At 47.3% G+C, this 16,877-nt stretch overlaps 4 protein-coding genes across 4 annotated transcripts; 1 reads left to right on the plus strand and 3 right to left on the minus strand.

Annotated features, from left to right (window-relative positions):
* Window positions 1-1,451: 1,451 nt before the first annotated feature.
* On the minus strand, window positions 1,452-2,484 carry BKA55DRAFT_588251 (MEMO1 family; the record flags this gene model as incomplete). Its single annotated transcript, XM_046194767.1, has 2 exons — window positions 1,452-2,271; window positions 2,330-2,484. The coding sequence occupies 2 exons, from the start codon at window positions 2,482-2,484 to the stop codon at window positions 1,452-1,454; spliced, it is 975 nt and encodes a 324-aa protein (XP_046056324.1).
* A 453-nt stretch (window positions 2,485-2,937) lies between these two features.
* BKA55DRAFT_658601 (uncharacterized protein) lies at window positions 2,938-5,629 on the minus strand (the record flags this gene model as incomplete). Its single annotated transcript, XM_046197523.1, has 4 exons — window positions 4,719-5,629; window positions 4,160-4,649; window positions 4,012-4,106; window positions 2,938-3,964 (listed from the first exon to the last, which is right to left on the minus strand). Exons 1-4 carry the CDS (start codon window positions 5,147-5,149, stop codon window positions 2,938-2,940), a joined length of 2,043 nt encoding a protein of 680 aa, XP_046056325.1. The 5' UTR covers window positions 5,150-5,629.
* Window positions 5,630-7,701: 2,072 nt separating this feature from the next.
* On the plus strand, window positions 7,702-9,554 carry BKA55DRAFT_532212 (cation efflux protein; the record flags this gene model as incomplete). The annotated part of the gene is made up of 3 exons (XM_046189311.1): window positions 7,702-7,845; window positions 7,915-7,998; window positions 8,061-9,554. 3 exons carry the CDS (start codon window positions 7,702-7,704, stop codon window positions 9,552-9,554), a joined length of 1,722 nt encoding a protein of 573 aa, XP_046056326.1.
* A 654-nt stretch (window positions 9,555-10,208) lies between these two features.
* BKA55DRAFT_497026 (uncharacterized protein) lies at window positions 10,209-12,647 on the minus strand (the record flags this gene model as incomplete). The annotated part of the gene is made up of 1 exon (XM_046186426.1): window positions 10,209-12,647. One exon carries the CDS (start codon window positions 12,645-12,647, stop codon window positions 10,209-10,211), a length of 2,439 nt encoding a protein of 812 aa, XP_046056327.1.
* Between the last annotated feature and the right edge of the window lie 4,230 nt (window positions 12,648-16,877).

Genomic DNA, 16,877 nt, shown 5'->3' on the forward strand with positions numbered 1-16,877 from the left:
TAAGAGATGCAAATCTGATTCCAGTTGCGACTTCTAGTGTCTACGGCTACGTAAGAGACTCTTTTTCTCTGGTTGTTTTGGCCGAGTGCCAAGGTTCGCATCGTCATGATCAGCTTCAAAACAGCCCCTTTAACCGTACGCGACGCGATGATAAAGGTGCTCAAAACCAGAGCTGCAACAGCCAGAAACACTTTGAGAGCCTGGTCAATCATGCGACACTTATTCAATTGGATTATGGTGGAATGGCACCAGAGCTGCAGCAACCCAGCTATAAATGAGCTTAACATGATTTTGGCTTAGAGGGAGAATAGAAGACGGATTTAAGCCTACACGTCACAGCCGAAAGCACAATCAATCTGGTTGGCTTATTTTGTCTACCACCCCTGAACAAGGGGCAATCCCGAAATAACCACTGACCCTCGATAGCATCGTTCATTGGCGATATATTCTCCACTGTTTCACCCTTGGGCGGCTGTTATCCATTAATCCTGGTTTCTTCAAAGTCTGACTGAGAATTCTGTAACAAGTCTGGCGTTTTATATCCAGTCTCTCTTTGTCTCCAGCGATCATCACCACCACGGCGCTATCCGACATTGTCGCCAAAAGCTTCAAACTCCGATCCAGAAACAGAGTCTCTGATATCATCCACTAATTGAAGCAATTGAATCCGTTCATCTGCAGGCTGACAACACCTCCTCCACCTGAGTGAGCCCTGCGATCCTGCGCTAGCCCTTCAGCTCTGCAAAATGGCGCCCACCTTTTCGAGATTGACCTTGACCAGGGGGTCTCGAACAATGAACTTAAGCTTCGCCCCGTGGGTCTGGAGCGGCATTGCCAAGGAGGCTATTCGTTATTCGTGGTATTTTCGGATCGAGAAAGCATTGCTCTTCTTGTCCAGTCTGGTATACAGTTGAACACGGAAATGGTTATATCAGCCTTGCAGTGAGAAAAAGTAACTCTTTTATTAGAGGAGAAGCCAGGATATTTGTATGCACCTCGTAATTTCCCGCCCGTAGCTTATGCCCTTAGCCAGCTCCACCAACAAATGGATGCTTCGTCTTACTATGCCGTTCAAAAGACGGGACACTTGACACCCTTCCAGCCATACATCTCATCTTTCAGCCGCAGAAACTTGTTGCGCAGTACAAGCCAACAGACTTTCCAAATCCGTTTCCGACGGACTCTACCCTAGGCTTATTCCGAGAACCTTACTTGAACAAACGATGACTTTGAATTCTCGTATCATTTGCGAACTGGAGTTCATACCAATATCATGTTATTTGGGTTGCATATCTGTTAACAGTGGCCCATTCTCTTCGCTTTTTGTGCCACCTAATGGCAGTACAACTTCTTTCCGATCATGAAGTCCAGCACAAACATTGGATACTCGATCTGATTTCGAAGACTATCGTTCCACTGTACCAAAACGCCAACATGTTGGAATTCCATACTCAAAGAACAGCATATGCAGACACATAGCTGACGCTGAAATCACTCGGTTTCTCGACCAAGTTGCTACGGTCATATTGAATAATGCTAAATCGTCCCTTGTCCTTATACTCGGGCTGTTTGCGTAACAGCTCCAAAGCCGCCATCATAACTCCGATAGGGTGTCGCCCGCATACCGAATTATGGGTTTGTCGTAGAGTGGCAAGAAACTCTGCATGAACGCCACTCTCAACGGCATCCATGGCTGCTTCATCGATGACTCTAATCGTCTCGTGAATCGGGGGACCGTTGGGTATGGGGTCCTCCTTTCTCAACTGTGTTAGATCAGAAGGACTTTTCGTGGGTGAGTAGGGTAGGTAGCCGAAATGTTTGCCCCAATGACAAAAATCGGAGCTGATGATAAAGGCGTTCTCCGGGTCTCTGAGGTATGGCAGCAAAGCTCGTCCTATAACATTCTCCTCATTCCCGTTGTTTCTGCCTACAAGCACGGGCACAATCTTAGGGAACTTGTCAGGCGAGTCAAATGACTCCTGGCAGCGGAGATAAAGATATGGCATATGCATCTCTAGGGAGTGTTCCTGAATCTCTCGGTGTTTGGGCATAGTCTCCATTTCTAGTGCATCCCCGAGCTCTCTGACCAGTTCCTGGTCGATCTCTAAGTCGCCAAAGGGTGTTGCATACTTCTCAAAAGTGGTTGCTGCACATCCCTCGAGATAGTAAGTGTGAGATGGACCAAGGACGATGACACGCTTGGCATGGCTCAGGTCAAGAGTCTTGTAAGCCCAAGCTGCACACGGCCCAGAGAATTGATATCCCGCATGGCTGCAGCACATTATCGTCAGCTTAAGAGTATATCAATGCGCTTTGCAGGTAAACTCACGGGGCGATTACAACACGAGCTCCGGGAATGGGCAATGAAACTCCATCCAAACTCTCCGGAACTGCCGTTAGATAGCTCTGGAGCTCAAGGCGTAACTTTGCCGGGTCCTTGTCGTACCATTCACCGGCCTTTTCTGCTGGTCGGATAGTCGTCATTTTGGAATGAAGAGGTTTTATAATAGAAGAACAGTTCTGGCGATGATAAACGAGGGTTTATTAAGCAGAACTAAGTATGATATACAGATAGATAGAGGATCAAATAAGTTGGGTAGGAACAGATCCATGTATGTCATAACCTTACCTCTTGCCCCGCCTTACGCAGCGGGGTACAAGCACATTTAGGCGTACTCACGCCGTGCTTGCTCATCGTGGCATGACCTCAAAATGGTTGGGTAATAATACACAAGAGTTTGTCGTTCTAGAGACATCTGACTTTAGGCACTGATGAGAATGCTGGGATCTCTATCGTGTCGTTGCTGCACGACACAAACAATAAGCATTGTCATTCGGTAGGTAGCCAGATAAACCACAATTATTAGTATATTCGTAACTGCAGTATCGTAAATTGTGCTCTTTGTTTGCATCGCTTATCATGAGTAGCCAATATATTCATTCATCAACCCACGACCCAGGCATTGTGATGCTCTCTTTCTCTATCATCTGCCAGAACTCATTCGCCATCCATTCAAATTCTGGCACCCAAACTATTTCCCATTCATTAGGGGTCGGACCAAACTTGAGTTCTAAAAGTCGAATCGGTATCCAATGGTTGTTGTTCCACATCTTTCGATCGGAGCGCTCTGCTCGTCTAAATGTAAGTTCCGCGCTCGATGACGGCAGGACGTTCCGTATTTCGTTCCTCGATGCCTCGATTGCGTTCGAATCGAATGCTGTGCGAAAGTATTTGCTAATATTGATGGCTTCTTGTTCTCCATAGAGCATCAGGTCAACTCCGCTCTGCTGCAAGATTGAAACCCACTCCCGGATGCAACTTTGGAACACTTTATCCCAGTGAAAGAATTCGATATCAGGCGAGAGATAGCAAAGAGCTCCGCCAATAACTGAAATCAGGGGTGTGCCTTTCCAAGTCGGAACCTGATATACGTCCCAGGGCTGTACTGTCTCAACTGCGTGTAAATCTTCCGGTCCAGCAACTGAGGCTACCTCGAGCACCAAGTGACTCCATCCATCGTTAAAGGGCGATAAACTCCACATGGCCCAGCCTCTTACCCACGGAAGGACATCGTCTGCGAACCGAATGCCGAATGCCACAGCTGCTGAGTGCACGAGTGAAACCCCAGTGCGACTTGATTCGCTAACGTCGAAGCTGCTGATCTTCCTATCTCGTGCGATGAGGGAGGAGAGTGTTGTTGAAGTTTGGCAATGAAAAGATCCAAGCCGGAAAGCTTCCAGGCGATGAATGAGCGGGCCATGGTAGAAGTTGGGCAAGAATCTTTGCTGGAAGATTCTAATGTACTCGTCGCCGTAATCGCATTCTCTATGATAATCAAACATACGCAGGACCATGCTGGTCTCTGGCTCATCCATGTATGATTGAAATAAGCCTGCAATCTTTAGCCATGTCTTCTCTGGGTGACTTCGATTGGGATTGAACACTGGCGGCGCCAATGGACTCCTGAGAGCATGTCAGGGCTTATCGCTTTACTATTATTTTAAACTTACTCTCCAGCTCGGTGAACTTTCTCAAGCAAAGCTTCATGAAGCCCCAAGCTAAGCAGCAACTGACAGATATCGAAGTTTTTGCTATTCGCAGCGTACTATAAGCCGAATTAGTGGCCAATCCCAACGCTGCTCAGTGGTAGTGCCATACATAAAGAAGCGAGTGCCCAGACTCATCTTTGTCGAATGGAGATGCTTTCCGGGTTCCGAATAGTTCAAGAACACCAGCCCTATCTCCTTCTCTTATCCTCTTGATGATATCAGATTCTGATGAAACGACGTTGTACACTCGATAGTTGTATGTCCAACCGCAGCCAGTTGGAGTCGATTGTAGTTCATGTACAGACGATGAAAGCCAACTTGGCAATTGAAGATACGCTTGCCACGCACCAGTGGTCGTAGCATATGCCATGGCGAATCGGCCAAGTTTTGAAGGGGTATATATCTTGTTGAGCTTTGCATCGTGTTTCGGTATACGTGATAGTTGACCTTCGTCAATCTCTATGACGCCGCAGTGAGATTTATCTTCCTTTTGGGCTTCGATCAGTGGTTTCTTCCCAAAATGAGAGCTTTCACAATGGTCCTTGAGTGTTTTGGTGAGTTGAGTTGCAATGAGATCAGGTGTCATTATCGTGATGGTCCTTAGCGAATATGCATTAGTTCCTACTGGGCAAGTAGATTCATGATTAGGCCATCATGTCAAGGCTTACATATTCCAAGCCTGTAGCGCTAAGCTCAGTAATGTTATTGACTCGTTCAGTCTGTTGGTGAGTCGATCTGAGCTTTCCTTTCCAATGGCAATCTTCACAGCAGCCAGCTTCCGCTTGAGCCCAGTCTTGACTTCAAGTTTCGAGGTTACATAGTCTGCGTTGTGTCTAAGCAACTCGAGCGCCTCCATTGAAGCTCTTAAGTTATCTTGCACCAGCGAAAACGTAGGTAGCGTGTTGAAAGATTCCTGGTTCGGATATTGTTGATCTAGGGCTTCGAATATAGCTTTATAGCCTTGTAGACGTGTAATAAGAAGCTGTGTTTCCTGGGGTAGATCTTGGGCTTGATCCCACAGCTTCTTCGTCTTGATTACACATTTTCCAATTTCTGTCGAGATTTGGACAAATGCAATAATGCTTGCAGCGGCCTCCATCCTCGGTTACGACTCAGGCGATGAGCACTTGTGGTATAAGCCAACAGCCAAAATAATGGATAAAGAAATAATATACAACGACAATGAGAATATGGAAAAACTACGAGCTTCTAAAGGGTGGACGAGAGGTTAAGAGCCCAACAGACAAGAGCACTGCCTCCATCATGAAGCTCACAACCAACAAGTTTCATGGCTCTGTGGGACACTCGGGGGCCGCTAGAATCATATCGTTTGCAAGAGCCGACCAACCAATATACTTCTCTTTGACTACCCATGTCGCTATCCGGGGTTGAAAGGCGTGTAAAGTAGTGGCCGCATAAAGATAGGCGGCAAACCGCAGCACATGAGTTGAGATGGGTGGATGCCTTGTAATGTTTCACGTAACGTACCATATTAGGCCTCCCATACTGCCTGCCTGATCTCACTGGTATTTTGTTTCCATATTCTCAGATACAGGCAGTCAGATATATTCACAATGCGAGAACGGGATGAATAACAACCTAATGCATTCTTTATGCATCAGGAGGCGCCCGGCGCTTGTTAAAGACGGGTACGGGTTCGGGTGCGGGCCGTAAAAGGCGCTAAATATCGTCAGCTCCACCAACTGACGTGGTGAAAGCCTCGACAGGCAGTTCTATCTACAGCTACCATACCCTACAGTTCCCACCTTACAATATAAAATTGCTTGAGGCAGATCAGACACAGAGCATGTAATTCTCTAAAGTATCTGATTATATTTGAGCATATGGCCCTTGTAAATCCTAACTGGTCGTATCACTAATTTGGCAATCCGTCATTCCTTTTTATTCATTTAGCAATGCACAGTATCAAAGGGCAAGTCCTATTAGTGGTCATAAAAGCAAGTTAAGGAATGTCCTAACAAATCAGCCGAACGAAAATTATTGTCCTAAGGAAAGCTTATCCACCAGACCGAATAAGAGATTTTTTTTTTTTCATCATGATACCCCTATAGAAATACTATCAGTCTGGAGTGTACGCCTTGCAGCACGGCTCGTATTCGTCGTATTGTGGCTTTGGGCGCAACCATGCTAGGTGTGCCCCTTTCGATAGTTGGTATGTGCTAGAAAAGCTGAAAAACTAAGGCTGACTGCAGGGTTGGGTCAAAGACAACGGTAATGCAAGGAGACACAGAACGATAAAGATGCGCAAAACAGCCGAGTGAACCAGTTACCTACCGTGCAGCCACGATATGTGGTTCGACAGTTGTCTCTCGGAAGAGCTGTAACCGTCCCGGGGATTTTTGCAATATCAACTGGGGCTCAAATAACTGAGCTGCGGTAAAGACGGTCGAAACCCGCAGCCCCACGATTCGATGGATGCTTATCTAAAGAGAACGCTTAGATAGGGAACTTAAGCTGGACTTTTTTTCTCCTTGTGAGAGGCAGGAAAATAGCCTGGTAAATACATAAGATACTTGCTATGAGTGGAGGTTAGCAGGTTGGTACTATAGCGTCGGATTACACAATCTAATTGCGACAACATCAAACATCTGTCGGAGGTCTCAAAATAGTCGACTACTAAGAAAAGGGTTATAGAAACTTCCCATGTTTCTAGTTTACAAGTGTTTCTCCATATCAAGGGATGCATTTGTCTAAGTGAAGTGGATTGGATGGAGCTATCCATTTACCGAAGTCGGAGTCAGCCCCAGTGGCGAACGGCTTTGTTGCCGAACCGGCTGACCGGACTCTTCCTATTGAACTTTATTGGAATACATCCCCGAACCGAGTATCTTGGACTCGAAGTCCATTGTATTCAGACTTTGCTCGTAGGTAGTCGGACTAAGCTTATACGTGGTAACGTTTATGATAACTCACTGAACTGGGTGCTAGGGACACTGTAGAGACTGATTCACGGACTGGCTGGCTTTAGATAACGGGTGTCTACATTGAGCTAAGACATGCCGTTGTTAACTAACGATATAGCTCCAGCCCTGTCTCACCTGTCTAATGTTTCTTAGCAGAAACTGCGTGCGCTAATTACGCTACTAACTCAAAGAACAGAGAACCGACATCCCAATCCGATCTAGGCTGATAATGTCTCGTCTGCGACCGAAAAAGCTCTGTCACCATGTTAGTCTTGATCGTCGAATGCCGTGCCGTTTAACCTTTGAATTGCCACTAAATGACAAACTACGCAATAAAATTAATCAGCTCTTTGGCATGAAGTTTCTTCGTCTCGTTGCTTCGAACCCAATGTTTTCTTTCCTGTGACAATCTGTTGTACTGTATGACACGGGGATTTACATACCTGAGAAACATCTCTCACATCTGTGTAACCAGCCCTTGCTTGCCTCAGTCTGCAGCTCCTATCTCATCCCTGGTCTAGGGATCAGCCTCCACTGTCGCATTCCGTCATCGTAACTAACCTAAAAGTCGCTGAAATCTCCTTCTGGAGCCCGCGGCCATTTTACTTCCCCCTCCAGCTCCCGAGCTCTTTTCTTCATCTTCAACACCAACAAAACCTCACTTTCATTATCCTTTTCCCACGACAAGAGTTAGCGCCCTCTTTGGTGCTCTTGTCATTTCTTCGCCATGGGTATTCTTCAAAAGATGGCTTGGTCCAAGAGCACCAGGATCAAGGTGATGATAGCCATTGACACATTGTTTTTCCTCGTCGAGATTGTCTCTGGCTTCCTTGCCCACTCGCTGGCCCTCATGGCCGATGCTTTTCACATGGTCAGTCAATCGCATCTGTTTCGCGCTCCATGCGAATTGATGGATAGAGTATCAGCTAACTCTGCGCAGCTCAATGATATCATCTCGTTGGTTATCGGCCTTTGGGCTGTGTCAGCCGCACAAAAGACCTCCACTGACGAATTCACCTTTGGCGTACGTCTTCCAAACCATCGCGCCCCCTTTGATGTTCACGCGCATATCTAACTGTCTTCTAGTGGGTTCGCGCTGAGATTCTTGGTGCCTTTTTCAACGCCGTTTTCCTTATCGCCCTCTGTGTTTCCATCGTCCTCGAAGCATTGACCCGATTTATCGAGCCCCCCGAGATCAATAACCCCAAGCTCATGCTTATTGTTGGCTCTGCCGGTCTGTTCTCCAACTTTGTCGGTTTCTTTGTCCTCGGCGGTCATGGTCACTCTCACGGACCCGGCGAGCACGAGCACGATCATGATCACGGACATTCTCACGCCCACGATGAGGAGGAGGGCAACGCCGGTTACCAAACCCAGGGCACTCTTGCAGACGAAAGTGGCCGTGCTGCTGAGGTTCTACCCGAGGCTGTGATTCGCCGTGCAACAGCTTCTAAGAAGTCTAACGGCAAATCTAGCGAACAGCGACACAGCCGAGATCCATCCACACGAGGCCGCGACTATCATCGATCCAGTAGGAGTGGACATGCTCGTTTCGCTAGTCTCGATGACTTGAGCATTCACCCAGCAAGTTTCCGACAAAGCATTATCGAAGCTACGCGTGGCGAGACCAACGAAAGCACTAGCGAGAGCGAGACCGACGCCGAGAACTCTTTGATAATGGAGGAGGATGAGGCGCACGAAGAGTCACCTCTTCTCAAGGACGTTGCTAAGAAGGGTTCTTCGCTTGGTCACAATAGAAACGGCTCTCACTCTCACTCCCACTCTCGACGACCTCGACGAGACTCGAGCGTTCATCACGGTCACCACCACACTCTTCCCAAGAAAGCTGGCAAGAAGGATAGCCACGGCCATAACCACGCTGATATGGGTATGAATGCTATGATTCTCCACGTCATTGGAGACATGCTTGGCAACATAGGTGTCATGGTCACGGCTCTCATTATCTGGCTGACGGACTGGCCTGGCAAGGTCTACGCTGATCCCGCCGTCTCCTTGTTCATTACTGCTATCATCCTCAAGACCTGCATTCCTCTCACCCGAGGCACTGCCCGTGTTCTTCTACAAGCCACTCCTGAGCATATTAGCGTCCCTGAGATTAGACAAGACATCGAAGCTCTTCCCGGCGTTATTACTTGCCACCATATTCACGTCTGGCAACTCTCAGACACCAAGCTTGTCGCTAGCATGCACCTCCAGGTGTCTTTCCCCATTGATTCTCACAGTGGCGAGAAGTACATGGAGTTGGCTCGTCGAGCTCGAAAGTGTCTCCATGGGTTCGGCATTCACAGCGCTACCATACAGCCCGAGTTCTGCTTCGATCAGAAGCACTCGCATGATGCCGAAGCCGCTACTCTGTCCTTCGACGGTCCTACTGATCTCAACAAGGGTGATAGTTGCCTCCTTGAGTGTATCGATGACTGCCAGGCCCAGGGTTGCTGCCCTGCCGATTCGTCATCCAAGGCTTCGTCAACAAGACGATGTAGTGAATCGTCGCACAGCGCCACTAGCCCTCATGCGCACAATCATGACCACGGCCACGGCCACGGCCACCAGCACTAATCAACTACCTAGCACATCGGGTTTTGTCACGGGCTTTGCTTTTAGGGTGTTTTGACCCCTGGCACCCGCACCTATTTCTCTCTTTACTACCTACAGCGGATAATTTCTCCTTGGTCTTTAAACTAAAAAAGGGTTCGGCGTTCTATCGTGTGGAAAGATAGACTCTCATATAGGGTCGTCTTATGTTGGGCAACAGTTGGCACGAGAATATGTGGTTTTCGGGAGGTAGATGGTACCTTTTTTTGTCTTGTACGATAGATAGCGGTAGGTATCACGCGTATTGAATTTTCTTTGTCTTACAGCGTCTGTTCTCGTTTTGCTCTGCCCTTGAACGGCTCGCACATGGCGCTGTTGTGCTATTTCTTGAGTAAGAACGTCCAGTCAAACTTTTCCTGCATAACATAGTATCATCGCCGAAGGTGTAAATAGTAATGGCCGACAATGCATGTCTGTTTATTTGTTTACTTTTACGAAGCGGATTCGTTCGCAATACCCTCAATGTGATACAATAGCGCCATTCAAATGCATCCATCCTTCCCACATTGAACGCCATTTTCCTTTGATGTGTATCTCATCCCGATCTCTCTTTTTCATTTGATTATACTTAATACATGACTCCAATTTCCTCGTTCACAAAGGGGCGTGAATCAATACCTAGGCTTGGGGCGGAAGTATGAGCTCATCACGGCTACCGACTTCGACGACGCCCGCGTCACCCTTGAACAAATACTCCACGCGAAGAATCTTGTCCAAGCCCGGAGCAGGGTCCCAGAATCCTGGTAGGCGACTCTTGCGCACGCCACGGGGGATAAATAGGGCTGGGCCGCTGGAATATGATGATTCGTTGATGAGGGCAGCAACGGCGATGGTGACGTCGGCAACTTGATCGCTTGTTGCGAGGATGCCGTATTCGTCTGGGATACCATATTTAGCATTGAGGATAACAAGACCACCAAGTGCCATCTGACGCTTCTGGCGACCCTCTACTGGATGTGCGAGGAGTGTTGTGACGTTGTCTGCCTCATATCTATGTCGAGCAATGGCGACTGGCGTCCCAGTGGAAGAGACATCTGAGCGAACGCGGCGATGAGATCGTGGAACTCTTTGACGGCGACGATAGTTGAGTCCAAGCTGTACTGCCGCAAGTCCAGCGAAAGGTAGGGCGCCAGCCCAGAAAAGAACGCTAGATCCAAGAAGTGATCGTGGTGCTATGAGCAAAGGGAGGCTCAGACGTTGGCCGAGGCGGGACCAGTAGACGGAGAGGTGAAGGTTGTGTAGACTGATACCGACTTCAAGACCAACACGCGCAAAACGGCCGACAGACCAAAGATTGCGAAGGGCGAAGTATTGGTCTTGGAATGTGTTAGAGCAGAGCTCTGCCTCTACACGTGCTGCAGAAGGTAGGCCCGGATCCAGAGATGTCGGAGGAGTTTGGAAAGGTAGGGCTAGATCCCTGCTGTATCGTATGGCGCCCGCTAATGAAGTTGGTGTAGCGGATGCAGAGACAGCCCAGCTTCCATGCTTGCAAGAATTAATCTCGTAGTCGAGGCCCCTAATACCACCCTCGTCGCCAGGAGAGTCTGACGAGCCTGGTACAGGTAATCGATCCGATGGCCCTGTTCGAAAGCCCAGTTCGAAGTTCGGGGTTGCTCCAGGGGCTTCGGCGTTAAAGAAGTCTGGGCTAATCCTTGAGTGTTCAGAGAAAAAATGAGAGTATTCACTGGATCCAAAGCTCCAGTCGCCACTGTCTGCGCGTAGGAAGCCTGTTCCATGTTGCAGATTCTGGTAGAGACCTAGAGCAACGCGCGGTTGAATCGACGATGAATCACGCGACGATTGTATGCTAGCCTCGGCTATGGTTGGCTCTGAGAATTTGGGGAGGAGAAAGTGATGATAAAGGCGGCTGGTGACAGAGAACTCTGGCAGAACATCTGACTCGAGCTCAACAGCTGTTTTGATCCACCTAAACTTATCAGGGGACGACGAAGGTGAGCGGTTCAGAAACTCTTGTCGATATCGCAGAGTGGCCAATGGAGCGAACTTGTTCTCAACGAGTTGTATAAGCCTCTGTCTGGTAATTGGCAGAGGTAACAGAGGTTGGTATCGATCGTACAAGAGTGATGTTGGCACCAAGGAGAGATCCCGTGAGATGCCGTAAGTAGATCCGGTTACAGTCACAGTGGGCGTTGCGACTTGAATTCTAGGCTGTGATGGACTCTCGATTGTCTCCTTCTCTTCCTTTGAAGCAAGACTCGCCAGTCGTGTGACTTGTGGCTGAAGAAGCTTCTGAAGTGCTGGTAGGTCGACTGTGACGGAATGACTGAGTGAAAAGTCAAGAATTTGGAGTCTCGAGGGACCATTCCCCGACCCAGAGGCATCGAGCCGAATGCCTAGATCAGAACTTCTCTGTATGCCATTCTGTAGCCGGTCCCAAACAGCTTCTTTGAATGCGATCTCGTATTCTGATTGTGATGCGCCCGCCTCTTCAGATTCCAAGAACTGGTCTAGATCGTACTGTGCTCGCCGCGCAGGATCAATGAGTGTTTCGAAAGCATCCTGTACACGAAGGAATTGCTGGTGAGCTATTGGGCGCAAATGCTCAGGATAGCTGTCCGGGTAAAAGAGGATAAACAGACGGTAGTATGCGCTCCGGATCTGCTCTTGCGACAACTCCGAAGTGTCTCGTGGGAGACACAGAAGGTCGTAAAAATTGGTGTCCAGATCCTCTGCTCCAGGTGCTGGGCCTTGGATATTAGGCACGGGTTCGTAACCGCCTTCAGTTGAGCTTAAAGGAGCCTTCTCATCGAGTTCTGGATCCCCCGTCTCGGAAACACTCGTTCCACGTTCATAGATCGAACTAGCATCATCGTCCCAGAACTCAAACTCCTGCTTTGTAGCAGCGAACTGTTCGTTGAGAGAAAAGCGAGATGAAGCAGCTCGAAGAGCTTGCGCAGTAGCTGGGGCGCCTGAAGACAGACGGTGCTCGTCCAAGTTGGCTGAAGAGCGCACTGAAGAGTTTCTGGAGACGCCACGACGAGGACGAGCGCGGGGCACTCGAAGACTCTCGCGACGGGTATCTCTGTCGTGGGTCATGATGTCTGATTGATGGTGTTGAGAGGCAGACGACTAAATCTCCATTGAGTGAGAGCAGAGTAGAGTAGAGTAGAGTGAGTTTAGATCAAAACAATAGAGAAGTCACCGCCTCGGACTGATGGCAGTTGAGTAATTCTCCAATCACGATACACATGAAGCGGATGGATCAGTCAAAGGCCCCTCGCACGATCCCAATGTGGGTTGATCCATTGTTGGGGAGTTGGAGAGAGTTAGGCCACTAATGTTAGCACTTACTGACGCAAGCTGCAGGGGTCCTACTTGAAGTGTACAGTGCAATAGAATATATTTTGCGAGGAGTATTGCATTAACTACCTAAGTATCAAACTTCACTTCTCATTTATTACAGAATGGGGCTATTGAAATGGCAATTACTGTGAGAAACAACACTTACAGAGGATCGTTATATTTCTGCCAACTATTGTCAGCCCCATCGTCGGGTCTTCAGATCCACGATGCCCCATCTTTCTGGGGACTCATCCCCTGAGACACGATGAACATGTGGCAGGGTTAGGCATGGACTGGATGTTAGCGGGGTCTTCAATTCTATTGTTTCTGAGACTGCTCTTATTTTACTGAGAATTGCCATTAAATTATGTCTCTAATAAATGTCCGAGTTGGAGTCAGTTCGTGTTCACCTAGAAACAAGACATCGAGTCAGCTGCTTAGTTGCATTCTGTATGCGAGCCATTCATGCTTCACATGCTCATCCATACACCTTCAGACAACAGCGTTGCCAGGTCATCGTACAACTCTTTTCCCCACTTGAAATGACAAGTAGCTTTTGATCACTCTCGTCTGTTTATCTTCATGGTCTCGTTGTCCCCAGGAACGTAGTGTCTTTTCATGGCATGAACGAACCATCTCAACATTCGAACTGCCTGTGGAACGTAGCATCAGTGTTTTCGACAGCACAGTTCGCGATGTCATGCGTCTCAACGAGCTAAGCAAGGATTCCCCAGGGTCAAGGATAACTATCCATGTCCTTAGCGGGCTGTATTATTGTTGAAACAAAACTTCCTACAATGGGAGCCATGCAAAATATTAACATGATCAACTTACTAGATCAACTATACGGTATCGTAAAGGTCTATTCAGGATCCCCAGGGAGCAAGAAAACTTCTCGCCTTAGACTCAAGGTGCCATAAATAACTTATCTAAAGGTCTACTAAGTTATACTAAACGTCCTTAAGTCTTTTCATTATTTAGGATAAAGATCCTAAGTTTTCTTGCCTCCTCGAGAATCCTATATGGATTATCTATTGGAAGTGCTTGTATTGGAAACTCGCGAAAGACCTTGACTCAAAGTGAATAACAAAAAGTCGGCAACGTATCAAACGATCCAGCATCCTAAGTATCGTGACTTCTTTCTACGACAAGGTCGTTTTAGTAAGGTACCAGAGCCAGATTCAGAAGATAGAAATCAGGGTTAATGCCACACTTATGGACTCACATGACTGAGTACTTGGTAAACCGTATTTCTGGTATCACGGCCTTTTTTTTTATGTTTTGGCACGCCACTATGTGGTTAAGCGTCTCTACTAATCCTTGCTTCAATTAAGCATTTCTCGAGTATTTGTTGGACTTAGATTCTGCCTATCAAGAAATTTCCAAGCTCCTTGGAAAACCATGAAGCTACAGCATATATCCTTTCAAGAGTAATTAAAGACCAGGTGATGCTCAAGACAACTCATTCACATCGAACTGATGTCTTGACACCCTCATATATCAGAGTCTATGTAGTCAAGTCTCTTGATTCCTGATGAGGTTCTGATGACACTGCAATGCATCAAGAGTCGCAGATTAGTCTTACACAGAAGAGAATACTGAAGATAAAATTGAGATATCTTGCAAACTTGTTATCCTCAAGACCTCTTGATGCTCAATGTCGAGTTCACTAGCATTCATGTTCTTCTTACTTTAAGCCGGAGTCAGTCAAAGCGAAAAGGGGTTGTGGCGATCACATCCAAGTCTGAGTTGAGTCGGTATGAGTCCATATGTTTCTCTACCATTGCCGCTTTAATTTGTCCTTCAAGAAAGATACTGTCACTCTTCTGTTCAGCCTAAAGAGGTTCAGTCAGTGATTCATGTTCTTGCACATTCGCGTGTCCCCAGTATGTTATGCGAAGAGACTTCCTCCCTGTGACTGACTGCCGGGGCTGTCAAAGCTGTCGAGATCCATGATTTTTATAGTCTATTTACCTTGGTTACTTTGTTAAATAGGTATTCTAGGGTTGTATAGCTGCCATCTCGCTATTAGACTCTCTGAAGCCCCCTTGTCGGAAATTCAACCGACAATCAAGAACTCCACCCTCAGCCTCCAGCAAAGCATTGCTACATTTTGTGGAATATTTATCACCTACCTATAAGCTCTTCGAGCCATGTTCACATAGCAAGATTCATCAAATCATAAACAGTATTGATGAATCGCCAATCCTTGTTCTTTGAGAATTCGTGAGGATCAGGCCTTCCAGACACTCGCTTGTTACCGGAATATTCTTTATAAGAACCCGAACATAATAATGATTACAATGAATCATTACTTGGTTGTTCCTCTGTTTAGAATCATCGACCACCTCAATCATTTCATGAACATGTGTCCCGATAGCAGCGTGAGGTCAGTAGGGGATGAAGGGTATGAATACAATAGCGTACACTTGATGTTCCCAAAGCATACCTGTGTTCTCATATAAAGATGCTTACCTCTTTCACAAGCTTTTTCATGAATCGTAGCATCTTGAGTACCGTAAAGGCTCCATGTGAGAAGCGTTACAGAATGTACTGGGTTCAATGGCTGGTTGTCGTAGGGCACGGCTGTTGGAACTATGTCTAGCATTAAACAGTACGGCATTTACACAAGTAAATTTCCCATGGCTCCATTAATATCTTCAATTGAATCTTGCTGATGCTTGCGGCTTCCCCTATCATCGTTGAGCCTCTTCCGGCAGAGGTTGGCTAGAATGAGGTCGCCTATTCAATAACTCTCGAAGGAAGAGATGCAATAGTATGTTTCCAGTTCAGTCAAGATTACAAATACTATCTCGTATAACTTAGAGTATTCAACCCTAGTAAAGATATGTCTGCGAAATAGGCCATGTGTGAGTGGCTCAACATGAAGTTTCCATTGCTGTCGAAGCTCGACTCAGGGATGGAGATACTTCACCAGTGTACACAGTAGCACTTCCACTACACAGCTTGGTCGTCATTAAACTTGAGACTATTTCGAATTACAGGCTATAAAGCACAAGTACTGCTTGATCGTAACTGCAGCGCATCGTTCAGGTATTCTGCATGTCGTCTAGGTACGATACTTCAACTCCAACAACCTCAGATGCACCATGATGGACTACCAATTACGGACATATCCCTCACACGCTGTAATATGCTACACTATTTGAGATTGTTTGTATCTCTATCGACCGAGCTCTACATTACCAGTACTATAAGCTTATGTCGTGTCTCCTAGTTGGCAAGCTCAATATGCGAAGGCAGTCAACAACTCACTTCTTCATGGCGTCAGGGGAGTCCTATGATGTGATGGTCCAGTCCATGTACAACTCATTCGCCCCTAGTTTCATATTCCAATATTCTCAGCTACGCCTTAATGCTTTTATTATCTCTTTTGGGTCATGCTTCTAGGGACACATCCAAGTGTCTCAAAGCACACATCCCCAAGTCCAACGATTTACTTAGACTCCTGAACAGAAGCATGATGGTTGCACCCAAAAACCTATCAAAGCATGCGGACAGCGTCTATCATACCTGTCGAGTTACCAGTGTCAACTTTGACGGTGTCGATTGGGGCCACGACAACTATTCCGAGCGCTCCAAGACACCAATCACAGCGACGACCCAGCTATCGGGAGCAGCGCACAAGCCCTGACCGGGCCTGACAGGAGAAACTCATGGCCGCAGCTTGGGTCGAGCTGAAAGAGCAGAAAATCTGCAAGCTTTTAACCATGGGCGCTTCTCACAATGGCATTGGCCAGGCTGTACCCTGCTGACCAGTCTCGGACTGCAACGGTGGTTGTCTGTCTATGCGAACCTGTTGGCTGATTTCTTCTGGCCTTCCTATCTTGTACATGCAGTGTAGGGACGGGTCAGTAGAATTCTCTGGGCGTTTCAACAGAGATGCAGCTTAACCTAGAGCTTGGAATCTGGATTCAGAAAGGCTGAATGGAACGAACGACTGACGTGCTAAACTGTAACAAC

The sequence above is a fragment of the Fusarium redolens genome (assembly GCF_020744475.1).
Source record: "Fusarium redolens strain MPI-CAGE-AT-0023 chromosome Unknown BKA55scaffold_1, whole genome shotgun sequence".
NCBI lineage: Eukaryota > Fungi > Ascomycota > Sordariomycetes > Hypocreales > Nectriaceae > Fusarium > Fusarium redolens.